Here is a 25350-nt window from a genome sequence, read left to right as displayed (position 1 = left end):
CCACATTCTGGCTATTATGAGTAATGCTGCTATGAACATAGTTGAGTATGTGTCCTTGTGGTATGATTGAGCATTTCTTGGGTATATACCCAAGAGTGGTATAGCTGGGTCTTGAGGAAGATTGATTCCCAGTTTTCTGATAAACTGCTGTACTGATTTCCAAAGTTGTTGTACAAGTTTGCACTTCCACCAACAGTGTAGGAGTGTTCCACTTGCTCCACATCCTCTAAAAAAATGAATAAAGCTTGGTGTATGGTGTGTGTCTCAGGGCTTGGAGGCCAGAGGCAGGAGGATCCCTGGAGTTCACTGGCCAGCCAGTCTAGTCAATCTATGAGCTCCAGGTTCAGTGAAACCTTGTCTCACAAATAAGATGAAGAACAATAGAAGACTCACCCCCAACCTCAGGCCTTCACACACATGTGTGCACAATCATGAGGCACATATTCACATGCATGCACTACATGAGTGGGGCTGAGGATTTGCTCAGTTGGTACAGTAGCTTGCCTAGTATTAATGAAGCCCTGGGTTCAGTCCCCAGCACTGCATAAATTCAGTGTGGTAATATATACTTATAACCCTATAATATAGGTGAAGATAGGAAGATAAGAAGTTTAAGGTCATTCTTGTCTGTATAGTAAATTTGAGGGCTAGGCCAGCCTACATGAGATCTAGTCTCAAAAGGAAAAATAAAGTGACAAAATTAAAATAAACCTTTAAAGAAGCTACATTTGGTCAAATGCAAACGGGCACTTTGCATTTGGCACCTTTGGCTCTGTTAAGTAGCAAGTGGATCATCTTTCAGATGCTGTCTGCTTTGGGCTCCAGCCCCCTGTGGGGCAGCTATCCCAGAGTCTTTGGTCACCGTTTTCACTGCAATGATTCTGGCCTATGCTCCAACTTCTTTCTTCTCAGATGTTTTCTTTGTATACCTCTGACACCACGAATACCAACTCCTCCATCTTTCAGGACCTCCCTCCTCCAGCGGTCACATTCTTTGTGAAGCTTTCTCTCTTTCTAGAAACAGGTAAGAACTCCTTCCTGTGTGCTAGTATGGCTTCTTAAACTTTTATCACCAAATCCTCGACAAACACTTTATTTAATACAATTATCACCACCTCCCTTTAAACTCGGGGATATGTACATGCCAGGCAAACAGCCTAGCAATAAGCAATGCCTCAACCTTCCCCTTCAAATTTTTGAAGGCGATGCCATATCTTATTTGTGTCTTGTTAAAACATTATGCAGTATCAGATATGTAGTCAGTGCTTACTATGTAGCTGTGAAATTAAGAAGGACATACTGTGGGAGAGGACTCATTATTTGGTTGTTTAATCTAGTAATGAAGTTTGTGTTCTTGGAGTCAATCATATTTGATCCTGAGTATAGGATAAGTAGGGACGCTTTTCAAACCCAGTAGTCAAGAGCACGGGTTCTGGAAGACCTCCTTTCACCCCCAAGGCTCATCCCTTACCAGCTGTGGGATATAAAAACCATGAACTTTTTTTTCTCCAAAACTCAGTTGCTTCATCTTTAAAATAGGTCACATCACCTCTTCCTAAACGAGTTGCTGTGATGAGGAAGCGAGAGGAAGGGTGCTGTGCACCATGCTTAGCACATAAGAGATACCTGATGCGTGAGTGAGTGACAGCTTCTACTGTTGTGTTATTATCACAAGTTCCCAAAGTTCCTTCGCGACATCAGAGACGCACCTATCTCCTTGTTCAAGGGCTAGGAAAAGAAACACAATGCCCAGATGTCAGACCTTTGTGCCCTTTCCCCACTGGCCAGGCCACTGTCGTACTCTGGTACCACTCTCCTCCAGATTAGTGCAGACTTCAGACAGTGGCCTGATAACCACGGGAGGGTCTAACACTTCAAAGGCAGGAAATGACTTGCCTGGCAGGCAGCAGGCAGCCTGGCAGAGGGCTCAGGAACAGATGTAGGACTTAAGTGTTCAGCTTTTACCTCCTTTCACCCCAGCAACAGGGGATGAAGGCGTGGCATGTTTGGAAGAAAGATTCTGTGTCAGGTCACTCCACATCTCATGATCCGAGAGGGGCAAATATGACTTTTCCCTTGAAAGGGGGCGTTTAGCGTCTTCCATTCAGAGAGAAAGGAAAGTGTCTTTGTGAAAGAATGTGTCTTTCATGGAACTCAAGTTCGAGGTCATCGGTGTGGGCCCAAATCGCTCTCGGATATGTGTTTGTAATTTATAGCAGGTGTGAGTGAGTACCACAGTTGCTCAACCTAGTAGCCGGTAAGCAGGTCTAAGATTTACTGAGCAGGCACCATGGGCCAACCAAGACTTTACAGACAAGTATTTGCCAGAACCTCAGTGCCATTTTGGAGGTCTCCATCAGCACATGTTCAGAGGAGGGTAGGCACACGAATTCGTCATTACTCTGTGGCTAGAATGCACAGGGCTGAGACCAGAACTCAGATCTGCTGTCACCGTAAGTCTTTCCCGACTAAGAAAGAATGCACATTCGGAAAAGGAATTCTCTAACTCCAACAGGAAGAGAAGAGAGAAAACAAGTAATTATGTCATGTAAGAGAATTTTCATTATTGCAAACCTTAGCCATGAAGTGCTGGAGAAGAGGTTTAACCTACAGAAAGCTAGTTCATTTCTCTTTTAACAGTTTACAGTCTTTCACAGCATGGCTGAGTGGTTCTCAAATGAGTACAGTTTTGCCCCAGGGCAGACAACTGGCACTGTCTGGAAGACATTTCTGGTTGTCACTCATGGAGGTTACTCCTAGCCTCTAGTGAGTCGAGGTCAGGACACTGCTAAACACTTAGGAATGCAGAGGCTAGCTCCCCAACAAAGACTTCTCCAGCTTGAAATGTCAAACGTGCTGAGGTTGGTTTAGCAGACACAGATCTTTGCTTATTTTCTATTCTTGGTTGTGAGCCAAATATATCACTCTCAAAATAGGTCAAGATAAAAACCAACCTAAGTGGGCCTCTCATATGCACAGGAAATAAGGCTAATTTCAAACCTCACTCCCCTCTTCTATTCATCACTTTCTCATTTTATTTGATTTTATATTCAATGCAATCAAAACCTTTAAAACCAAATCACTTCTAACTTCTAGAACCCTCACAGGCATGCCATTATAAGAATCAAGATCGGGTGATTTAGGCAGGTATGCTCAATTAATTAATTAGTATGCATGCAAGAAGTTATAAGAGGAGGACAAGGGATGACTAATGTGAACACAAAACTAAGCCTTGCTATCAGGACTTCTGGTAAGAGATACCATATGTGGTTTGGGTAGTACTGGTTGCATTTTTATCACTCCTTGTCCCCAAGAGACTTAAGCGGGTGTCTTCTCACTGAGAATGTAGTTAAGGAATCAACTTTATCCTCTGGCTATGTGAAGATGGAGGTCAGGTTCTCTAAGAAGGTGGTGTCAGAATGGCACAAAACTTGTGTGACGAGGAACAATACAAGTGAATATATATATGCCTGTAACTTCTCACATGTCCTAAGAAAGGGGAAATTATCATCCTGTGAAAGTTAGCTTTTTGTGTCAACTCAACTAAGCCACAGGGTGTCCACATATTGGGTAGCCACCATTCTAGTGTCTCTATGAAGATATTTGTGTGAGAAATCAATGTTTGAGTTGGTAGGCTGGGAAAAGCTAATGGCCCTCCATATTGTGGGTAGGCCTCCGATTTGAATAGGCAAAGGATTGAGTAATGCATCATTCATGTTTTCTGTTATTTGTTGCTAGGACATTGGCCTTCTTCTGACTTTAGATATGGACTCAGAGTGGAACTATACTCTTGGCTCTTAAGCTTGTAGATCATGAGACTTCTCTATTTCCATCATCAAGTGAGCCTGTTCCTTTGCTAAGTCTCTGTGTCATCTATGTATATGTTTGTATATGTATATACACATATACATGTGCATATAACGTGCATGCATATTTGTCATTTGATCATTTTCTGTTTCCAAGGAGATCTCTGAGTAGTTTGTAAACAACACAATGATAACAGTAAACAGTATCCCTAGCCAAGTACTCACCATGTGCCTAGCATTACACTCAGAACCTAGGCCTATTTTGCAGCAACCAGGTAAGTGAGCACACTACCTCCACTTCACAGATGAAAAAAAGCCAGGCTTAGAGAAATAAATGACCTAGGAAAGGCTGTGGCCGTTAGGCCAGGATGTGTCCTCTGCTTTGGCTGAGACACACTCAGGTGCCTGTTTATTGCAGAAGTGCTAAGTAGGAAATAAACACTTACACAGGGTGGAAGGATGTTGTCACTGTCTCTCATCTCCTTACCACATCGTGACTATTTTCCTGTTAGAATGTGATTGACTCCCGGTGTGGTAACGGGGAGAGTGTTTCTGCTGTTTGACTCTGCAGTTCTCATGGACTCCTAGGCATTCTGAAGGATTCGGAACTGAGGAAACTGTCCCTTCTTTAAAACTACCAAGAAGGAAAGAATGCAGTTGTTGTGTTTGCAAGCTGAGATTTCCTCTTTTCTTCAGTTCTGGGCGGGAGAGCAAGTGGGTGAGCCAGGCAGGGTGGGGAGACATTGAACTTGTTCACTTCCTCTTGTACTACAAGCAGAACTGTTATTGGGTTCTGTGGGGCTGGGAAATCATTGTATGTTTAACCAGTTTAGTTACCCTGCTTTGATTACTCTGTGTACACATGAGATTATCACTGTGTATCCCACAAATATATAAAATCACTGTGTGTCATTGAATGGTTATTTTATTAAATTTTTACAAATTTAAAAAAATCACTCTCTTACTCTTTCTTCATGGTGTGTGTGTGTGCACACACACATGTGTATGTGTGTGTATAAGAGAGAATGAGTCTGTGTTTGTGCACATAAGCCATATCGTGTGTGACTAGATGAAAGGTCCTTGCCTTCCACCTTGCTTGAGACAGATTTCTTGTGGTATATGGCTGCCTAGGCCAGGCTAGCTCCCTCACAAACTTCTTGGGATTCTCCTTTCTATGTTTCCCATCTTCTTCTTCTTCTTTTTTTTTTTCCGAGTTTTGGAGACAGGGTTTCTCTGTGTAGCGTTGGAGCCTGTCCTGGAATTCACTCTGTAGCCCAGGCTGGCCTCGAACTCACAGAGATCCGCTTGCCTCTGCCTCCCCAGTGCTGGGATTAAAGGCGTGCACCACCACCTCCCACCTGCCCGGCTATGTTTCCCACCTTGCTATAGAAGCACTGCAATTATAGCTATTTATACACCATGTCGGGCTTTATCTCGATTCTGGTCCTCAGGCTGTAGCAGCAAATACTTTACTCATGGAGCCGTTGCCTTAGCCCCTAAATGTAAAAGCCTGACTGCGGAAGACAAACCTGAACCAAATCTTTCAGAAATCAACTCTGATTCACGCAGGTTAAATTGCATTTCCATCTTCCAGGGTTTAGAAACTGACATTTGCACCACAGGTCTTCCAACTTGCTTTCGTGAAACTCACCTCAGGGAGCTTCCCCAATTTTTTGCTTTGTCTAGCTCTCTCCCCCTGCACTGGATCAGAATGTCCAGGGGGAAGATTGGAAAGCTATATGTTTAACAAGAGGCGCAATGATGCTCATGAAGCCGGCTTGGCAGCAGTCCATGAAAACACCCACGTCTTTCCCCCAGTATTTAAATAGTAGTTATTTGTCCTTCAGACAGAGAAAAGTGGTATCGGCTGTGGGAAAATGTGGTTTATAGCCTTGCTCTTTTTGTATAACAGAATAACAAGAATTACAGATATAATACAAAGCAGTGATCCAGTTGGGTTGCAGAGCAGGGCAGGCAGGAGAAGCTTTGGGACCTATGCAAGCTATCTAGCTTATGCAAGGTCCCTGGGACCTGGACATGTTATATCCTTCCAGGACGTTATGTTTCCTGCAGGCTTCTGCATGCACATATTCCTCTGGACACCGACTGAAGTGCTCTACATTGCTTTGAGGGTGTAGGGCTTGAGGAGTTTAGAATTCATATGATGAAATTCTGTTATAACCCGCTTTGTCCTGTACTAGCATCACTTGATAATATATCCATCTTTAGGCTCCTACTTTATGGTGTTTAAAGGTCTTCCAGGGAGCTTGGGACATTGCTCTGAGCTCCAAATGGGAGGAATTAGATCCCTCCCTTTTAAAGTAGGACCATAGACTTGAATTTCTGACCATGTTGCAGGGGGATGGTAGTATTTACAGCCTCTCTGGAAACTGCTATGAACTTCAAGTTCCTTCAGGGAAAGAGTACGTCTCACTCTTCTCTTTCTGTGCTGTGTGTTGGGGGGGGGGAATGTGGGGACTATCGAAGTTGTTCTTGACATGTTTGTGGAATGAGAGAATGAATTGTGCAAATGAACATAGGAAGAAAGCTACTTGAGTAAAGATAGCAGTTCCTTCAGGTATGAGTAGAAGTTGTTGGGGTGGAGCGACCACTCTTGTTCTTTAACGAGAACTGGGGTCAAGATTACAGTATATGGAGCTATCTAAAGTCTATGAGTACTGAGGGTATCCATTGCCATAGGTCTTTAGGAACGATGTCCTCTGGAAACTAGCAAAATCCCCTTCTTTTTTACAGCTAACGTGAACCAGACAACCGGCTGACAGCAGTAGACGATCACGTCGTACCACACAAATATTAAATGATGCATTTTTGGGAGAAAGGACCAGCCAGCCAGCTGCTGCTGTCAGTGGGGATACATTTGTACGGCCAATTAGTCTGCGGTAACCCTAGTGATTCTATCCTTTGCACTGGATAGAAGCAAGTATGTCAACTCATTACATTCTGACAGCCACTTTAAAAGCCCAAACAACCTTTCAGAGAAAAAACTCAGTCCACCAGCACAGGCAACAATGAATCAAAGAGAGAGCACAGGGATGAACCTTGAAGTTTAATCCCAGTTGCCATTGAAATTCCCCTCCTGCTCGACAGTATCAGCCAGTTGGCCGAGAACATTCTGAAGGATTGTTTTCTAGTTTTTTTTTTTTTTTTTTTTTTTTTTTTGTTGTTGTTGTTGCGTCTGTACCCCAGCTTACTCCATCTCAGAGCACGGAACCCTGCTTGCTTGTTTCTCAATTGAATGAGCCAACTCAGTTTTTCTTTCTTCCTGCTTGGTTTTTAATTCATTCATCTATTCTTCTCTGCCTGTTTGCATTATTCAACTTTATTTCATCTCGAGAGCTTCCCTGTTGGCCAGTCCAACAGCTTCTTTCATGAAAATGTATTCTTACCTAAGATTTTCTACTTTAGAAGAGGAATAATAGTTAAAAAAATTCTCCAGCTTCTGAAGCTTTTTCGAGAGAAAGCTGAAAAGCACACTTCTGCAGGAGTCTACAAGGCACACTTATTGTTTCTCCTTTTGAATGCCTAGTCTCAAGGGGGCTAGAAGAGTCTCTTCACCAAACAGTGCTATGAGTGCCCCAAGAAAACAAATCAAGGTGACAACAAATGATGAACATCAGCACATACTCTTAGGGCAGAGTGTAGCAGGAATCTTAAAAGTTCTTGTCAATTCCTCAGCTGGTCCTGTTTCCTCAGACTGGAAGCTTCTGTGTCCTCATCCCAATGAATATCAGCTGAAGTGTGTTGCTCCAAAGCCTGAAAGCTTAACCAGCCGAATGCTTAACCAGCCAAAAATGTCTCTAGTTTCTGGTCCTCACGCCTTATATATCTTTCTGTTTTGTACCACCACTCCCTGGGATTAAAGGCTGGCTTTCTGGGATTAAAGGCGTGTCACCATGCTTGGCTATTTCCAATGTGGCCTTGAACTCACAGAGATCCAGAGGGATTTCTATCTCTGGAATGCTAGGATTAAAGGCGTGTGCTATCACTGACTAACTAGTGGCTTGTCTGTTCTCTGACCCCAGGTAAGTTTATTAAGGTACACAATATTTTGGTGACATAATACCACCACAGCAGAGGGTACCTCAGCAAGTGATTCTTAACTTTCAGTGTGTGATGAATCACAGGACAGCACACAGTTGATCATGTAACCCTCCAAGTTCTCCGCAGACACCAGGGTCACTAGTACAGGGACTGCACTCTGAGTAGCAAGGTCAGGGGGCTCCCAACCTACTGCAGCACTGGACACTTTAGCTTTTTAAAGTCATAGAAGTGTCCTAACTGTTCTAATACAAAGCCATTAGCTGGGTGTGTTCACTGAGCACTTGAAGTATGAGGAATTCGTGAAACAATTTTTTTGTGTGTGTGTGATGGTGGTGGTGTGTAGTATATATGGTAAGTGTGAGTATGTGCAGGTGCATGTATCTATGCATTTGAGTGCAGGTCACATGAGGTATCCTACTCTATCAGCCTCTGTTTTATTTTCTTAAGTTCAGTGAGTGTCTCAGTGAACCTGGGGCTCACTGGTTGGACTGGTATCCAGGTAGCCTGTGTCCACTTTCCATAGCATCGGGGATGCAGGCAAGTGTACTGCCATGCCTGGATTTTTATGGGGGTGCTTGGAATTGAACTGAGATCCTTATGATTGACAGCAAGTGCTCTGAATGCTCTGAGACATCTCTCCAGCCCATGGAGATTACTTTTAGCGTTAATTTTACTTCATTTATATTTACATGTCTGCATGTGCCAAGTGGCTACTACACTGTAGAATCGAAAACTAAGACAGAGGTTGAGCAAGATGGCCTCAGAAAGGAAAGTCACCCAGGTCGGGGAACTCCCTTTGCACCCATATTGAAGTTTGTTCTTGTCCACACCTGCCTCCTTCCTGTTCTCTTTCTGTTCTCTTCAGTGTGGCTCAAGGCTTCCTCTCTGCTTTCGTACAAGTTCCCAGCATCACGGTATCTACAAAATGGTAATTAAGGAAAACTCTATAAACATTCCGAAGTACAGAAGATTATGTCGTTTACCCAAACCTCTTAGACTTGGCAGAACCAAGCAAGAAGCCTAGGGAGAAATAGATGGTTTGTTATGAGCTATTCCACCTTGGAGTCTGTCTGGTAGGATTCCAAAGTTAGGATTCAAGGTCACAGTGCTCTGGGCTTTAGTTCTTGGGCTTGGACACAAGGGACAGATGCAAGTGGTGGAGGAAGAACAGAATGGCAAAAAAAAAAGAAAAGAAAAAAGAAAAAGAAAAAAAAGGAAAAAGAACACTCAGTACAAACCGAGTTCCCCTCAATGAGATCAGGCTGAGGGTAGGGAAAGGGTTGGGCTTGGTTTGTCTAAACTGTAGTCAGCAGGTTACAGTTAACGAGATTTGGAGATGTTCCCTGGGCTAGTAAGTATTAATTTCCATTGAGGAAAAAGTTATGAGGCTTGGAAGTCTTAATGATAACAGATAATTTCTCTGTGTGGGCAGAGCTACAAAATGTGTTGCTGTGAAACTGTGTGGATTGGGCCCTTTCTTTTGTGTACACAGTTTCCCCTCAAAGAATCCACTTGGCCATGAATTACAAACCTGCTTGGGGACTCTTGTGAGTAATTGCTTGAACTGGCTGGTGGCCATCAGCAGGACCTTGCAATTTACCAGTTTCCATGCAGAATTATGAAGCTGAAGGTTTAATGGGATTTCAGGTAATAGAGCCCAGATGTCCAAAAGTATGATGTTCGAGATTTCACTGATTTGCAAGGCTGCGGAGTTTAAACCTTATTTACTTCTTGCTTAGATTTTCCCTTCCCATCTTTACGTAATCTTGGACCAGTCAAATGCAAAGGCCTTCACCTTGACATACTGCATCCAGAGAAGCCATTCACATGCACACACTTGCAGCCAGCGGTGCAGATACGAGCTCCCTGCCTTGCAGTGCAGGCTCTTGGGATCATCCTGCTGCTAAGGATATGGCAGTTAGCAGCCCTCCTTGTCCCACCTTACTAGGCAGCACTTAACTTCCAAATTGCTTTCACACATTTAATTGCATTTCAGTCTGTCAGGGTCCAAAGGAAATGGGCTGGGACTAGTATTATTATCTCTGTTTTGATGAGGGAACCGGGGTACATGGAAGAGAAGGGATAATAACGACTCACATTTCTTGCACACTGCCATGCAAAAAGTACTGTTTCAATGGGGTCCATGTGAGTCCTTTATTTGAAGCCTCATCATAACTTGGTGGTTGATATGATTATCGGCTCCACTTTGAAATGGGAGAACTCAAGTACAGAGAAGCTGGAACACACTACTACTAATTAATAGAGCCTGTGTGGATTGGACCATGATATTCTGGAGCCATGTACTCTGTACTGCATTTCTTCCATGGAAATGTTTTCAGCATTGCAGACAAGATCTGGAACTCATTGTTAACATAGTGTTCTTTTTGGAAAAAAAAAATTTTTCATATGTGTATATGGGTATATTTATGTGTGGACTTATGTACCTGAGTGCAATACAGCAAAGGTCAGAAGAGGGTGCTGGAGACCTTAGAGCTGGTATTCCGGGTGGTTGTGAAGCAGCTAATATGGGTGCTGGGAACTGAACCAGAAAAACAGTATGTGCTCTTAGTGGCTGACTCATCTCTCCAGCTCCAGGGTAACGTTCTTTTTTTTCCAAGATGGAGTCTTACTATGCAGCTCTGGCTGGCCTGAAACTCACAGAGGTCCACCTGCCTCTGCCTCCTCATGCTTCGATTAAACACACATGGCACCCCACCCTACATGTTAAGACCAAGTATAATTTCCTAATGATAAGGTGCCTGGACCTGCTTCCTGCTCTGTTCTAAGTAGAACATCTTATTCTAGAGATGAACAACTGGTCAGAATGTAAAGAACTAGTGAGGAGCCCAGCACCCCATTTGGTACATCTATAATGCAACTCCTGTACCTGAGGCTCAGGGAAGATCACTGAAAATGGCAGCAGAAAGATGGTAAGAACCGGAGAGCTGGGATGCCAGTTGTGAGACAGTGTGTTCTAGACATTAGAGGGATGGCACAGTCATGAAATTTCAACATTATTGTTGTGTAAACAAAATCTGCAGATGACCACACCAGTCACATCATTGTGAAGGGGGGAAGTTTTACAAGTCCCTACAACTGAATGAAGAGCTAGCTACAGGTAATCAATGGCTTTTGAGAGAGAGAGAATCATCCCCCCCTCCGCCCCCACCCCGGGGACAAGGCTCTTGGTATATTATTGAATTCCAAGTAGTCATCTCTAAACACATGATACCTATATGAGCAACAATAAATGGGTGCAGTAGGATATATATGGAAGTTGGAAGATGGCATCCTGTGCCTGAACCTGGAGTTAGAGGTGGCTATGAGCTGTCTGACATGAGGGCTGGGAACTGAACTCAGGTCCTCCAGAATAGCTTGCAAGTACTCTTAACTACTGAGTGATCGCTCTAACACAGAATATTTCAATGTGTTTACTTAGCCTTATCCACAACACATCACAGAGTAGTTGGTCAAAATGCTGATCCTTGCTTCCTTCTATGTCTCCCTGCCTCGTTTTACACTCCTTACACCCATAGCTTATAGTCTACCCATTGCTAAGAAGGTGTTACATATTCTTGTGAAGCTTCTCTTGGTCTGTTCTGGAACTCTGCATGATTCTGCTGTGTGAATAGATAGAATAAACACCATTTCCGTGCCCCGCCCCCACGGTGCAACTGACTATTGAGCTCTGTGCCCAGATTAACATTTTTCCTATATACCTTCCTTCCTTCCTTCCTTCCCACAGTCTTCCTAGATATCTTAGGCTGTTTTTGAGCTCGTGATTCTACTGCATCTCAGGTATTGTCCTAAACACTGGATATATGAAAAACGAATATCAAATAACCCTTCTTCTTAACCTCAGGCAATCCTGGGTATGCTGAAACACATTCACAGAGAGGGTCCCTGACTGTACAATATCCCGTCTGCTAGTATAGAAGGCAAGATTCCTGAGGAGCGAGGAGGTAGAAGAGCACTCATTGCTGTTTATGGATATGACTGGGAATTCTGCCCAATCTCTCTTCTAGTTAAAGACACTCTATGGAGAAGGGGACTGTATTGTATGCATCTGAGTACTTAGTATAGTCTTTTCAACTGAGTTAACACAACCAAAGAAGGGCTATATAAGAATGATGGGATCCCCACATTATGGCAGAGCAGTATGGGGGACTCTTCTCCTATCTTGGCCATGGTAGTAAAGATTAGGGAGGTGGACCCTTGCTGCTGCCCATGCTTTCCCCCTATGGCACTGGCCCAGACAAGGGAAAAGACAGGAAACCCTTGGCACACTTTGCAAATCAGTGAGTAGTGCAGGGTAAAACTATGGCTTAAACTTTTGTAAAATGTTAAGGAATGCTTAATGTACTATCTAAAAATAACAGTTTGGGAAACCTTCTCCAAACCTGCTCCTGCCCTCAAGGATGTCAAATCATTTACTATTTTAAATCATTCCCATTTCAGAATGGTGACTGGTTATTTATTATTATGTAGCCCTGTTTTATAAAACAGTCTGTACAAATAAGCACTTTTCATTTAGCTACCCTTAAAGAGTTTGGGTTTGGGGCACTGTAAACATGTTTTATTCCTGTTGAAGTTTGGTGGGGATACAAGGGGTTAGGGCTGGCACCAAGCAGCTTCTTATCCTTCTAGAGCCAAGCTAGGCTACCTTACAACCAAGAAGCATCACATGGGAGGGTGGAGGTGACAGCCTCCCCCTCTGTGGACTTTGTGACAAGTCCAGCTGCTTAATCTCTCTGAGCCATCTGAGCCACAGCCTTTTCCTCTGTAAATGAAGGGAATCCAGATGTTTTGCAGGCTTTTTTTTTCTTTTGTAAGGTCTATCACCATATTTCACCCCATCTGTTTTAGTTAGGGTTTTTTACTGCAGTGACAAAACACCTTGATTAAAAGGAAGTTGAGGTAGAGTTAGTTTATTTCACTTATATTTCTAGGTAACAACCAACCAAGAAGCAAGGAAGGAACGAGGAGGCAGGAGCTGATGCAAAGGCCATGGGGTACTGCTTACTTGCTTTCTCCCCATCACTTGCTAAGCCTGCTTTCTTATAGAACCCAAGACCACCAGCCCAGAGGTGGTACCACCTATGATGGGCTGGGCCTTCCCACATCTATCACTAATTAAGAAAATTCATTCTAGTCTTGTCTAGTGCCTAATCTAATAGAGGCATGTTCTCAGTTGAGGTTCCCCTCCCTCAGATGACTCTAGCTTGTATTAAGTTGACATAAAAACTAGCCAGCCCACCATCCAAGCCTCATTAAAAAAAAAAACAATAAGACAGAACAGCAAAAACCCACTGCCAATTAAACTATGACAGAATGCTTTGGTAGTCCAACACAAGGAACAAAATCAGCCTGCTACTGCTTCATGCTTTCTGTCATTTGTTCTAAAGTACTTAGCAATTTCTCTGCCTTCAGGCAGTAGTAGCTTCACATGTGATAGGTAATCCCTCTGTATGTATTTCAGTAATAAAACATGACACACCTTCAATTATTTGTTATGTATTTCTATCTGAGTGCAAAGCTCAGATTACTGCTTTGCAAAAACATAGAATTGTGGTTATACCTTCAGTGTCAAAATTCGCCTCATGGATGGTGCTGTTTCATGACTTTTGGCTTACAAGATGCATTTTTGCTTCAATGCCAAATTACAGTGCAATATTTCAGAATCTGCTTTAAATAGCAATTAAACTTGAGTGAAGTGATAAAAATATGAACAATCACAGCCAAATAGTTCCACACAAGACTGCCATATGACCTCCAATTGTCAAAAGCCTCCTGAGACTACAAAATGTACAATTTAGAAGTATTAGAATGATGGAAAAAGTGCATCTCAAAGGCACTGGAAAATAGTAACTGGAGGTTTGTTTACCAGAGGCCTTGTGCCCAATGGACATACAACAAACCCCAAGTTCCTTCTCTTTTAATGGGGAGTGAGAGCATGGGGAAGATCAAAAGAGGAACTGAAGCTGGCCTCATGTTTTGGAAAAAGAGATAAAAATGTTGGATTTTAATCTGATTTTTTTGGAGTATAATTCATATTGCAGGAGCTATAAAACTGTGACTGGTCTCATTTATTACAAATTCTAAGCCATATCTTCTCTTCCTACGTCTCTTTGAAAGGGGTCTTTTGAACCTGGGCCAAGGCTGTCATGAGTTCCTTCCATAGAATATGGCAGAGACAGTAAGTTCTAGACTTACTTTCTGGGAGGAATGGAAAATTGTTTTCCTTTCCTCTTTCAAACATAGCCACATACAATCAATAATCCCAGGAGCTACGTGGAGAGGCCCACATGGAGGGAAACTGAGTGTCCCAACTAACACCCACGTTGAGCAGTCAGACTAACTGCCCACCCTTTGAGCAAACCATCTGGGTTGTGGATCCTCAGCCCCAGGTTATGGGACAGGGAGTGAAAAATAAGAGGTCTTTATCAAACCTTTTCCAATTTTCACAATTATGCCTGAAGAATAATTGATGTCTGGAGCCTCTGAGATATGGTGCAATGTATTATGTAGAAAGAGATAACCAAAAAAATCACTACCTTAATTTTCAAAGTGGCTTTGAGCAAGGCTTGTTCTAGAATCTTAAGAGGCAGAACCTGGGAGTGAGCTTAAACCCACTGCTTTGTAAAGTGAAACCTTTGGACAGTTATTCTGCACACTGGAGTTACTAGGCTAAACACAATGTACATAGTAAGGAAGTTTAAAATTCTAGAGGCTGGGGTTTGGAAGATGTGCCTGCTACACAAGTATGGTGTGACCTGAGTTGGTAGTCACAAGTCTCATGTAAAAGCCCAACATTGTAGTATATGTCTGTAACCCCACAGTTGGGGTCAGAGGTTGGAAACAAGTGGATTGTTGGAGCTTGGTGGTCAGCCAATCTTGTTAACTGGTGAGTTTCAGGTTAAGTAAGAGACCCTCTCCCCAAAAATATGATGCAGAGTGAGAAGCACTAGAGGAAGCGACCTAACATTGACTTCTGGTCTGCACACACAATACATTGCACTAATCACCCTGATCCTGTGGTTCCCTGCACAAGACTGGGCATGCCAGCATTTAACCCAGGCTGATGAAGAGGCTTCTAATGTCCTACTCCTTTCTGAGGGACTTCAGTGGCACTAATGGTTACAGGGGTGGAGGGTGTCATTTCTTCAGTGGTGTAGCCATTGAAAGGGAGCCTATTCTTTGGTAAATAACCTCTCCTCCATGCTCATGTGAGTAACCCTAATTAAACTCAATGGGTAACACATTAAAAAACACAACCAAAAACCTACCACCAACAACACCACCAAAACAAAAACAAAACTGTGAGAGTAGAAGAGAGACTTACTGGGGTGAAAAGGAAGGATTTCTGTGGAAGTGGGATGAGATAAGAGAGGGGACTAGGGTGAAATGACTAAGATTCTCTAGCTAAAATTGTAAAACTGTCAAAGAATGAACAATTAAAAAAAAGAAAAGTAAAAGCAACCAAGCATCAAAACAACAATAACAACAACATAAAGTTAGACAGAGGTCTTGGCCCGCAATGAAGTCTTCAATAAATATGAAAGGAAGGAAGGAAGGAAGGAAGAAAGAAAAAAGAAAGAAAGAAAGAAAGAAAGGAAGAAAGAAAGAAAGGAAGGAAGGAAGGAAGGAAGGAAGAAAGAAAGAAAGAAAGAAAGAAAGAAAGAAAGAAAGAAAGAAAGAAAGAAAGAAAGAAAGAAAGAAAGAAAGAAAGGACAACTTGGATCTCACAGAAATATCTTTTGGTGATACCAATGCAATTGGTTTTTGAATAATTGCTTTTTTGCTGGTGTGGTGGCACGTGCCTTGAATCCCAGCCCTCAGGAGGCAGAGTGGATCTCTAAATTCAAGACCAGCCTGGTCTACAGAGTGAGTTCCAGGCCAACCAGAGAAAAATCTGTCTTGAGTGCCCCCACGTCCTCCCCCCAAAAATCTACTTTTTGCAAGTCAGGATATACACTGATAAATGGTCATCAGTTAGAGTCAATAGAAATTACTTATAATATATTTATATCTACTTAATGTAAGTTACTTATATCTACTTAAAGTAGAGCTTTTTAAAAATTAAAACAAAACAAAATAAAAAACAAAAGCAGAATTTGGGACTGGAGAGATTGCTCAGTGGTTAAGAGCAGTTGCTACTCTTTTAGAGGAACTCTGTTTGGTTCCTGGAACCCATATGGGCACATCCCAATCATCTGTAACTCCAGTTCTACGGGATATAATGTCCTCTCTGACCTCAGTGGGCACTGCATGCACATAGTGCACATACATATATCCAAGCATATATGCACCCTTAAAATAAATGCATCTTTTAAAATATATAACATGGTCAAGCTTTTCATCTTTGGTGCAAACTGAAGTTAAGGAGACAGAAATATACCATGCATGTATACAGGATGTGATCATTATGTAAGGATGCTATAGACTTGTTTTTGCCTTATTTAGAAATTGGGAAGTGGGGAGATTAATTGAAGTTTACTTAGCATTGGATTCCATGCAAACAACTGCTGTTTCCTTCCTTTGAAGCTACTGTACTCATAAATTTATAATTCTTCTCCACAACTTGCTGGCTGAGGACACTGCTTGTTTCCTGAAGACAAGCCTTGTAGTAACAGACCAGGGCAAAGTGCAGTAGAACAATGGAGAAAGGGGAAGGCAGAGGGCAGACAGGACCAGTCTGCGGGTAAGAGGTTAAGCAAGGAGGCCAACATACTGCAGTTACTATCTGATAGAAGAACTTATCTGGGTCTCTTAAAAAACTCTAAACAACAACAACAACAACAATCAAGTTAGATGAATTCACTTTCTCTACATGGGAAAATATATTTCTTATTTCTACTATAAGCCAAGCAATAGTCAAATCCCTCTACTTCAAAAGTTCTGTTCTGGCAATTTTAATAATCTAAGACAGGTATTAGAAAACCCTAGCACCTGTAGGACAAATTTGGCCCACCATATGTGTTATAAATAAAGTTTTATTGGAACACAGCCACATTCATATGTTTATGCATTGCCTACAGCCACTTTAGAATTACAATGGAAGAGTTGAACATTGCTGCAGAGACTGTGACTCACAAGCCCAAAGTTACTGTTTGCTTCTTTACAACAGTGTACGGACCTCTGATAAAACTTAATTGAACACTGCAATAGATCTGCTAGTGAGAAACCTTTGAGAAGCTTATATGTCACAAGGGAAACAGCTGTCACTATTTTCTAAGCATGATCTGTTCATCTTTGCTTGGTTCTGTGAAGTAAGGTAGCAGGATAGAAGTAGCTATGACCAACAGACAGTATCAACTAATAGTAGTTGGTAGCCGATTGGACAACTAGGAAAAAATCAATAGAAAGGGACAGCATGTATCTACTTAGTATAGGCTCACCATACTGTAAAGAATAAGTAATGTGCATAATAATAGAATTAAGAGAGTTATTTGGGGGTCTTAAAGAGGAAGTATGAACAACCTGGAAAACAATTATTGGAGCTTATTCTTAATATTTCTTGATGAAGTATTAGTTATGTGTCACTATGCGGTGTGAGACTTAAACTTGTTGACATGGCCCAGTGTGTAATGTGAATATGTTAACGTCCATCCACCAAACCCACTCTCCATGTAGCTTTTTTCATGCCAGTCCCTGCTCTCAATACTCCTCTCATAGGCCCTTGAACTAGTTCTTATTTTGTCTTTAACAATCTTACTTTCTGCTATAGTCTATTCTTTCTCCCCCTCTTCCTCTTTTTTTTTTCTTACACAATATTTCATGTAGCCTAGGATGATCCTGAATTTTCTATGAAGCCAAGGCTGACCTTGAACCCCTGATCTTTCTGTCTCTACCTCCCAAGTGCTGTGATTACATTTGTGTGCTACCAGAAGGGCTGGCTGTAATATTATTTTAAACACCTTTACCCCATGAGTATCCCTCAAAACCTCCCTGTCTTGCTTACCAGCTTACTCCAAATGCGTATTATCATGGGCAAAGGACTGTGCTACAGAGGGAGAGTGAGACCTGGGTGAGGAAATTTTTGCTTGCCATACAGTTGAAATGTTTGGAAGGAAAGTCATGTAATTAACAGTCTAAAATATTAACAGGACAAAAGACATGTCAGATTTCATAGGAGACGGCTCAATGACACTGCTTGGTTCTCAAGAGCCTGAAAGCGGAACCAGGTCTTGCAAGGAAAAAGAAATCATGGAGAAGTAAATTCTAGGAAGTCAATGCTGAGGCCCATTTGCATTCAGGAGTTTTTTACGACTCCCTGCTCCTTAAGGTAAACTCAAGCACACAAGGCTGTATCTGAGGCCCTTGGAATCATGACACACATCTGCTCACCCATAGTCCTCTTTAGAAATGAGCTCTGGTCTGATTCTTGCTGGTACTTTCCTGACTCCAACTTTTGGGCATCCCATGCTTTTGGTTCCCTCATTGCCCATTGTCTGAGGTCTAAGTTTTCCATGGGGCCTAACCACAGGGCTCTATTCCATTGCTTGGTTATATGTAATATTACTAGTCACAACTAACAATCAGTTTATGCCATGTCTAGTTCATGCTAGGTTCTGCCACTTCTATGTTGATCTGTATTCAGAAAACAAGTGATCTGATGACAGGTACAACATTAAGTTGCTGTGAGGGCCTAAACACATCTCCTCAAGGTGATTTTTTTTCTGTTGTTATTCTTAAATTTCTGTTCTATGGTGGATCAGAAATAAATAGTTCACAGACTCTTACAGGGGTTCAGCCTACATTTTTAATTACTATTTTAAGTTTTTAGCTATCAAAGAAACGATATGATGTATAATATGGCACTTTGATGTATGCATACTTTTTAGAATGATTAAATCAAGTTAATTAATATATCAATAATTAAAAAAAATAATTTATTTACTTTTATTTTATGTGCATTGGTGTTTTGCCTGCATGTATATGTATATCAGGTTTCTTGGAACTGGAGCTACAGACAGTTGTGAGCTGCCTGGTGGGTGCTGGCAATTGAAGCTGGGTCCTCTGGAAGAGCAGTCAGTGCTCTTAACTGTTGAGTCACCTCTCCAGCTCCAACATATCAATCACTTTACACATTCTTTTTATGGTGAAAATTTTCAGGTCTATTCTTTAAGCTCATCTATATATTCATCATTAACCATGATCACCATCAATTCTCAAAACGCACATCCCTGTTGTCTAACTGTATTTTTCCATCATCATGCCTCCTTCTACTTTCTCTAAGACTTTGACAATCACTGTTCTAGCCTCTGCATCTTTGTGTTCAATTATACACAATTCCACATGTGAGTGAGGTTGTGTGGCATCCATCTTTTGGTACCTAGCTTACTCTAGTTTGTTTAATGTTCTCCAGTTCCATGGATGCTATTTCAAAGGCTCAATACTAGTTGTAGCAGCAGTAGTAGTACATGTCATTTATTTTAACCATTCATCCACTAATGGACACTGAGGTAGAATTCTTGTCAGCTCACATTTTAAATAGTGCTATTCTACATTAACTACATTCTTGTGTTCATGAACCCTAAAGCATATATAGCTCATCTTTGGGGCAAAAAACTAATGACAGAGGGCCAAATTTAAATGGTAAAGAACAAGGAGGTCTCTATTGCTCCCAAAATTAGTAGCAATGGCATCCATTGCCCTACATCTCCAATAATAATAGGCCATAATGGAGCAAAGCTTCCCTTAAGAGGTTTCTCTTAAGGGATCCACAGTTCTCTTACACTTCCTACTGAACCCAGGACAGTTCGCTTACTTTCTCTCATTTGTCTGAACCCAGCAGGCATTTGTGTGTATACTTTTCTATGATGTGCATTTTGTTTCATGTTGTTGTTTCATGAGTATACTTGCCTGCTACATGTTTGCTAATATGTAGATGAAAATTCCTGCAGGGGATGAGTCTGGGCTATTTATTTCTTCTTGGTCTTTCTCAGTGGGTAGCCTAGTGCTCGCACAACAAACAAGCAACTTTCAAATGATCTGTTCCATTTAGGTTTTAATCTAAAGTAGAACTCTTACTTCAAATATACAAGGTAATTTTGCTAACATCCTTGGATGGATTTGAAGACAGCAACAAACTCCTTGATACCTTCTCGGTCAGAAGCCCAGGTCTAGTTCTTTCCTTTTGAATGCACACTGGCTTCTAACTGCTTTGGCCAGTGAATAATGGAATAGTGTTGAGAAACTACAGCTCCAGGCTAGATGAAGACTGGAACTCTCATTTCTCACTAGAAGTCCAACAACTCTGCTGAAAAGACCATATGGAGAAGCACTGAGAACATACATAGAGAAGAGTCTTGCTTAGCCATGGCTTCCATTGATTCCTGCCAAGTCAACAGCAATGGTTCTGAGCTCTCTTGGGCCAGCTCTGGTAACAGCATGGCACCACTGGGAACTAACTACATGTGAAGCTACATAGAGCTGAAGTGCAGTTCTACTGAATATTGCCTCAACCCTAAAAGTTGTGAGACATGCTAAAAATGGTTTGTTAAAGTCACTGTTAGAGATAATGTGTTACTCAATAATGGATAAAGGAGGCAGAATTTCTCTCTGAATTTCCTGTCTTTTTTTTTCTTTTTTTTTTGTGATATATATTTTTTATTTTACAATACCATTCAGTTCTACATATCAGCCATGGGTTCCCCTATTCTCCCCCCTCCCACGCCCTCCCCTTACCTCCAGCCCACCCTCCATTCTCTCCTCCTCCAGGACAAGTTCTCCCCCGAGGACTGTGATCAACTTGGTAGACTCAGTCCAGGGAGGTCCAGTCCCTTCCTCCCAGACTAAGCCAAGTGTCCCTGCATAAGTTCCAGGTTTCAAACAGCCAACTCATGCAATGAGCACAGGACTTGGTCTCACTGCCTAGATGCCTCCCAAGCTGATCAAGCCAATCAACTGTCTCACCTGTCTTTTTAAATGATCTCATAAATTGTTTTAGAGTTATGATATACATTGAAAATAACAAAGGTAGTTTAGCATCTGGGCAAACAGTTGAGGCACCTTAGAGATGGAGGGGTCAGCCTGGAAATTCTGGGCCTAAAGCTGGGTAAATCTGTGTCTGTTAGTTTACACCCCATACCTCCCAGTGATGAAAATGGTGGGTATCAATGTGATCTCTCAGCAATTCTGGCATATTATTCATTTTTATAAAGCTGTTTATACATTATCTTGACCAATATAAATAATCTGGTGGTGGTTCTATATTTTGTGATTTCTATGGATGCTAGACTATGGGATATCAAGTTTGACAGTCTGTATGAAAGCCTCATTTCAGTGTCAGATCTGAAGATTGTACATTCTTAGGGAGTCTCCTACAGAGTCTATTTCTAATTAATCATTACTTTTTCTACCAATGTTATCATATTATAAAATAGTTTCCCAAAGAATTATTCTCAATTATATTATTTGCTTTTCTTTTAAAAATATATTTTATTAATTCTTTGTATATTTCATATATATACATACATACATAATATATTTTAGTCATATTCACCTATTTCTCCCCTAACATCTACCATATCAACTTGTTACATTCTTATATTTCCCTCCACACCCAATTTTAGGGTCTCTTTTCTTTGTTTTAAATCCACTGAGTCCATTCAGTGCTGCCTGTATACTTACTGGTTCCGGGTCCTCCAATGGAGCATAGTTGACTTAGCAAGGGCCACACCCCCACAAAAAAGTGAGTCGCCCTCTCCCAGCAGTCATCAGCTGTCAGTAGTTTCTCAGGAAGGGGTGGGGACTTGTGACCCTTTCCCCGTTCTGTGCTGCAACGTTGACTGGCTTGATCTTGCACAGGAATTACGAGAAGAACAGCAGCTGCTCTATGTCCAGGAGATACTGTTTCAGCTTGGACATCCTGACCTCTGACTCCTACCATCCTTCAATCCCCACTTACCTATTCATCTTTCAACTTCTTGGCGAAAACTGGTGGAACCAATTGGAAATAATTATAATACATGCTACTTTTGCAGAAATACTCCATCTAGACTTGGCCTACATAAAGATCAAAGCCTTCCCCCCCAAAACAACTTTTCAGATTGTTGGATACAGCCACTTTGTAATAAACCTGTCCTTGCCCCAAGTGTCTCAGAGGCTTAGGGAATGGGAGTGGGAGACATTTTTACAGATAAGGCATATGTTGCAATATCAAGATATGAAGACCTTGGAAACACCCGAATGTGCTTTTTAAAAGAACAAAAACAGGAAGGAGAATTTCTTGAAACTAAACTGATATGAGAAGAGCAGCTTTCAGCAATTCAAGACTCATGGCCAAAGGAAATAAGGCTCTAGACATGCTCATGTTCTCTATTTTCTAGTTAATATTCGACACTGGGTCATGAACAAAACATAAAGTCGAAAGTGTGTTGTTTAAAATGATCTCTGCTTACAAGAGGTTCACGGCACTGGGGGTTAGGGGCAGGGCAGAAAGAAAAATAAGTAAGCACATTACAGCAAGAGAGCTGTTATACTAGTGGTGTGGGAAACATTGTGGGAAACACACAGAGTAATTAATCATAACCCGGCCGTGGGAAGGGCTATTTCAGCAAAGTTAGAAGACTATTTTGAATATCAAGGAGAATGACAACACTTCTGAAAAAGTTTGCTTGAGGCAGACGTGGATGAATGAAGAGGCAGAGCTCCTTAACGGAATGACGTTATAGACACAGCTATCAGATAGGGCTTAGTCATAGGACGAGTTAGCTGAGTGAGGGATCGGGGAGATATGGGGCTGCAGCAACCTAAAACCTAATCCGGTGCTTGGAGTCAGAGCATGAAGGGGCATGTACAGCAGGCCAATGAGCTTAAGTTTTTGTTTTTGTTTTTGTTTTGTTATGTAGGCACTGGGAATCAAGAATATTCTAGAACCCTGGGTATACAACGATCATAGCTATGGTTCAGAAATATGCCTTTGTAGCTTGTTACAGTTCCCCTTCTATATCTGTTGGAACAACCATTTGCTTATATTCTTCACTGAAGAGCAGGGTACCGTGGAAACAAGGTCTATGTTTTCTTTTGCTCAGTACCAGGCACCATGCCTGGCACTGAGATGAGGCTCAACAATGATTTGGTGATATATCAAATCCCTGAGCATTACCTTGGAACAAGGAGAACTGAAAGCCTAAGTAAAGAAGGAGCTAGAGACAGCAGGCAATAGAGAAAAGGTTTGATGTTTCAATTACGGAAACCCGGCATTAATTTTAAGAAGTGCACCAAGAAAGGACAACACACAAGTGCTCTTCGGATGTGTCTAGAATTGCTGACCAGAAAGAAGAAAGGAAGTTTTGAAATAAGTCAGGAAAAAGGGAAGAGGGGAAGATGATACCTTTAGGGTACCCTGGTGGAGCATTCCTGAAGGCAGGCAGCAGAACATACCACGGCAAGAATAGAGGAGAACTTAGAAGATGCTAGATATAGAATCTAATTTTCTAGTTGTGTGGCCTGAGTGTCACGCATATGTCTTATGTCAGCTTTCTAGTTCACAAATAGGAGATGAAAAGAAGGTCTGCTACCTCTGACTCAGGAGGATTTGACGAAGATGTATGGGAAAGCATGTCTGACGGTCGTACAGAGCTCTGTGAAGAGTTGTAGGCCCTGTTGTGCTAGCATCCCATACTGTAGTGCATCCCTCAATACAGCCTGGTACTAGTCAAGCCAAGAGCATGGGTGTACTGCCCACGATCCATTCTCTCTGCTAAAACACAGTCATGTCCTCTTCTGTTGGTCAGTAGCCTTGGGAACATGTAACATGATTATTCTCAGAGCAATCTTCCTTTCCTTGTCTTCTATGGAAAGTAACATTTCTAGTATCAGAAGAATGAAGAAATATTAGCGTGAGGTTTTAAAGGTGTGTCCTGTTGCCGATGTGCTCAAATATATTCTCTTGATAGTCAAGGAAGCACTCTTCAAAAAGACAAACTGAACCCTTTCACTTTAATATCTGCTCCCTTCTCAGGGTGATAGTCTGTTTAGATGTCATCCAAAGTCCATCAGGCCTGATCCTAAGATAGACTGACTGGCACATGCTTCTTCCTGTATCATCTAGGGTTCCCTGGGACACACTGAGTACTTGGAGCTACAGACATGTCAACACTGTGACATTTTATGGCTTCTAAGGTTCTGTAAGAGGTGGTGGCTTAGAACTGAAAAGGGTTCTTGACTCAGAAGACTGATTTTTAAAATTCCTTGATATTGAGTAACCAGAGTCGTCCTTCTTGGATATGCAGGTAGACTTGTTGGAGGTAACTTTATGTGAAGGACTAGCCCAATTCCTCAAAATGAGCCAGGATTCCAAGAAGGAAAGAAAAGCCGAGTTTCTGAGATCAATATGGCTATATCTTTTACCCATCTCAGGTTCTTTGATGTGATGTAAAAGCAATAATGTGCCCGGGAGTGAACTCATAAACAGTTATTCATTTTATAGCACAATAAAAGCGTGCCAAGATTGAGTTTGGGAGTTAGGCAAAGAATTGGGCTGCGATAAGGAGATCTGTTTTTTCTTGCCAATATGTTCATTGTGTCATCTTTTGTAAATCATCACGTGGCTGTGGATCTCAGATTTTCCATCAGTGCTACATACACAGGACACCAGCATGCTAAGCAGGTAACAGAGACAACTGAAGTATATTGTGAAGGCTTCCTATTGGCCAGCCTCATGTTTATTTTTATTTTTCAGGCTGGCTCTCAACTATGTGGCCCAGGCTGTCCTTGATCTTGTGATCCTCCTAGCCTTAACCTCGTAAGTGCTGGGATTATAGCACTACTGTGTCCAGCCAGGCACTGCTTTGAACTTGGGATATGTTATTGAACAAAAAAAGACCAAAGGAATTTTTAGGGCTAAAGGGTTCATATCCTGTGAGATCATGCAATCTTGAATAAGAAAATTACAATGCACACTGTAAATGAGTGGTTTTGTTTGTTAGAAGTTGTATGGAGCTGTGGTAAGAAAAGATATATGGAGGAGCTCAGGTAAATTTGGAATGTGATTAATGGTGGGGATGAGTTGATGGCAGGCTCTGGAGAGGCTAGATTTTCACTCTGGCTCAGTGGCTTCTCTCATTCATCATGCTTAAAAGAAACACTCCAGTTACACAGTGGTAGTAACGATTTAAAAAAGGAAGGGCAGAGAGAGTGCATAGCACTTCCAAAGGGGTTGTTATTATCATTATTTTCCAACTCCAAGTTCTAAGACTAAAAAAAAAAAGCAAGAAAAAACCAGGAATGTTCAGTAATGGGTGCTGTGAGGACAAAGGATGTACTCCACCATCTCACAGAAAACTGGGGAGCTAATGATAATCACATGGTTTGCTTAAAGACATGGTTAGTTATTGGCATAGCAGTAATGCTTGATTGTAACAGCAGCACCTCCCAAGTTACCATAGGACAGACATCTGCTGTCTAAAATTTTAGTTCCAGGATTAAAAAGAAAAAAAAAAAAACAGAAGGAATTTACAAAATTTAAAGCAAA

The 25350-nt window shown here is 41.7% G+C and overlaps 1 protein-coding gene across 6 annotated transcripts in view; it reads right to left on the bottom strand.

The window, feature by feature from the left end:
• Positions 1–25350, bottom strand: part of Samd12 (sterile alpha motif domain containing 12) — a 435192-nt gene that overhangs the window by 11240 nt on the left and 398602 nt on the right. The window contains exon 5 of one of the 6 annotated variants that reach the window (XM_076555778.1): positions 7959–8786. The exons of 4 other annotated variants lie outside the window; for them this stretch is intronic. In XM_076555778.1, the coding sequence (XP_076411893.1) occupies positions 8740–8786 (47 nt within the window). In that variant the 3' untranslated portion in view covers positions 7959–8739. Of the gene's footprint in view, positions 1–7958; positions 8787–25350 lie in introns of those variants that run through there. One more of the 6 variants, XM_076555775.1, reaches the window with a different exon arrangement.

This window comes from Peromyscus maniculatus, chromosome 20 (assembly GCF_049852395.1).
Source record: "Peromyscus maniculatus bairdii isolate BWxNUB_F1_BW_parent chromosome 20, HU_Pman_BW_mat_3.1, whole genome shotgun sequence".
Lineage (NCBI taxonomy): Eukaryota > Metazoa > Chordata > Mammalia > Rodentia > Cricetidae > Peromyscus > Peromyscus maniculatus.
Note: the sequence above shows the minus strand (reverse complement) of the source record. Positions and strands in the feature narration are given on the sequence as shown.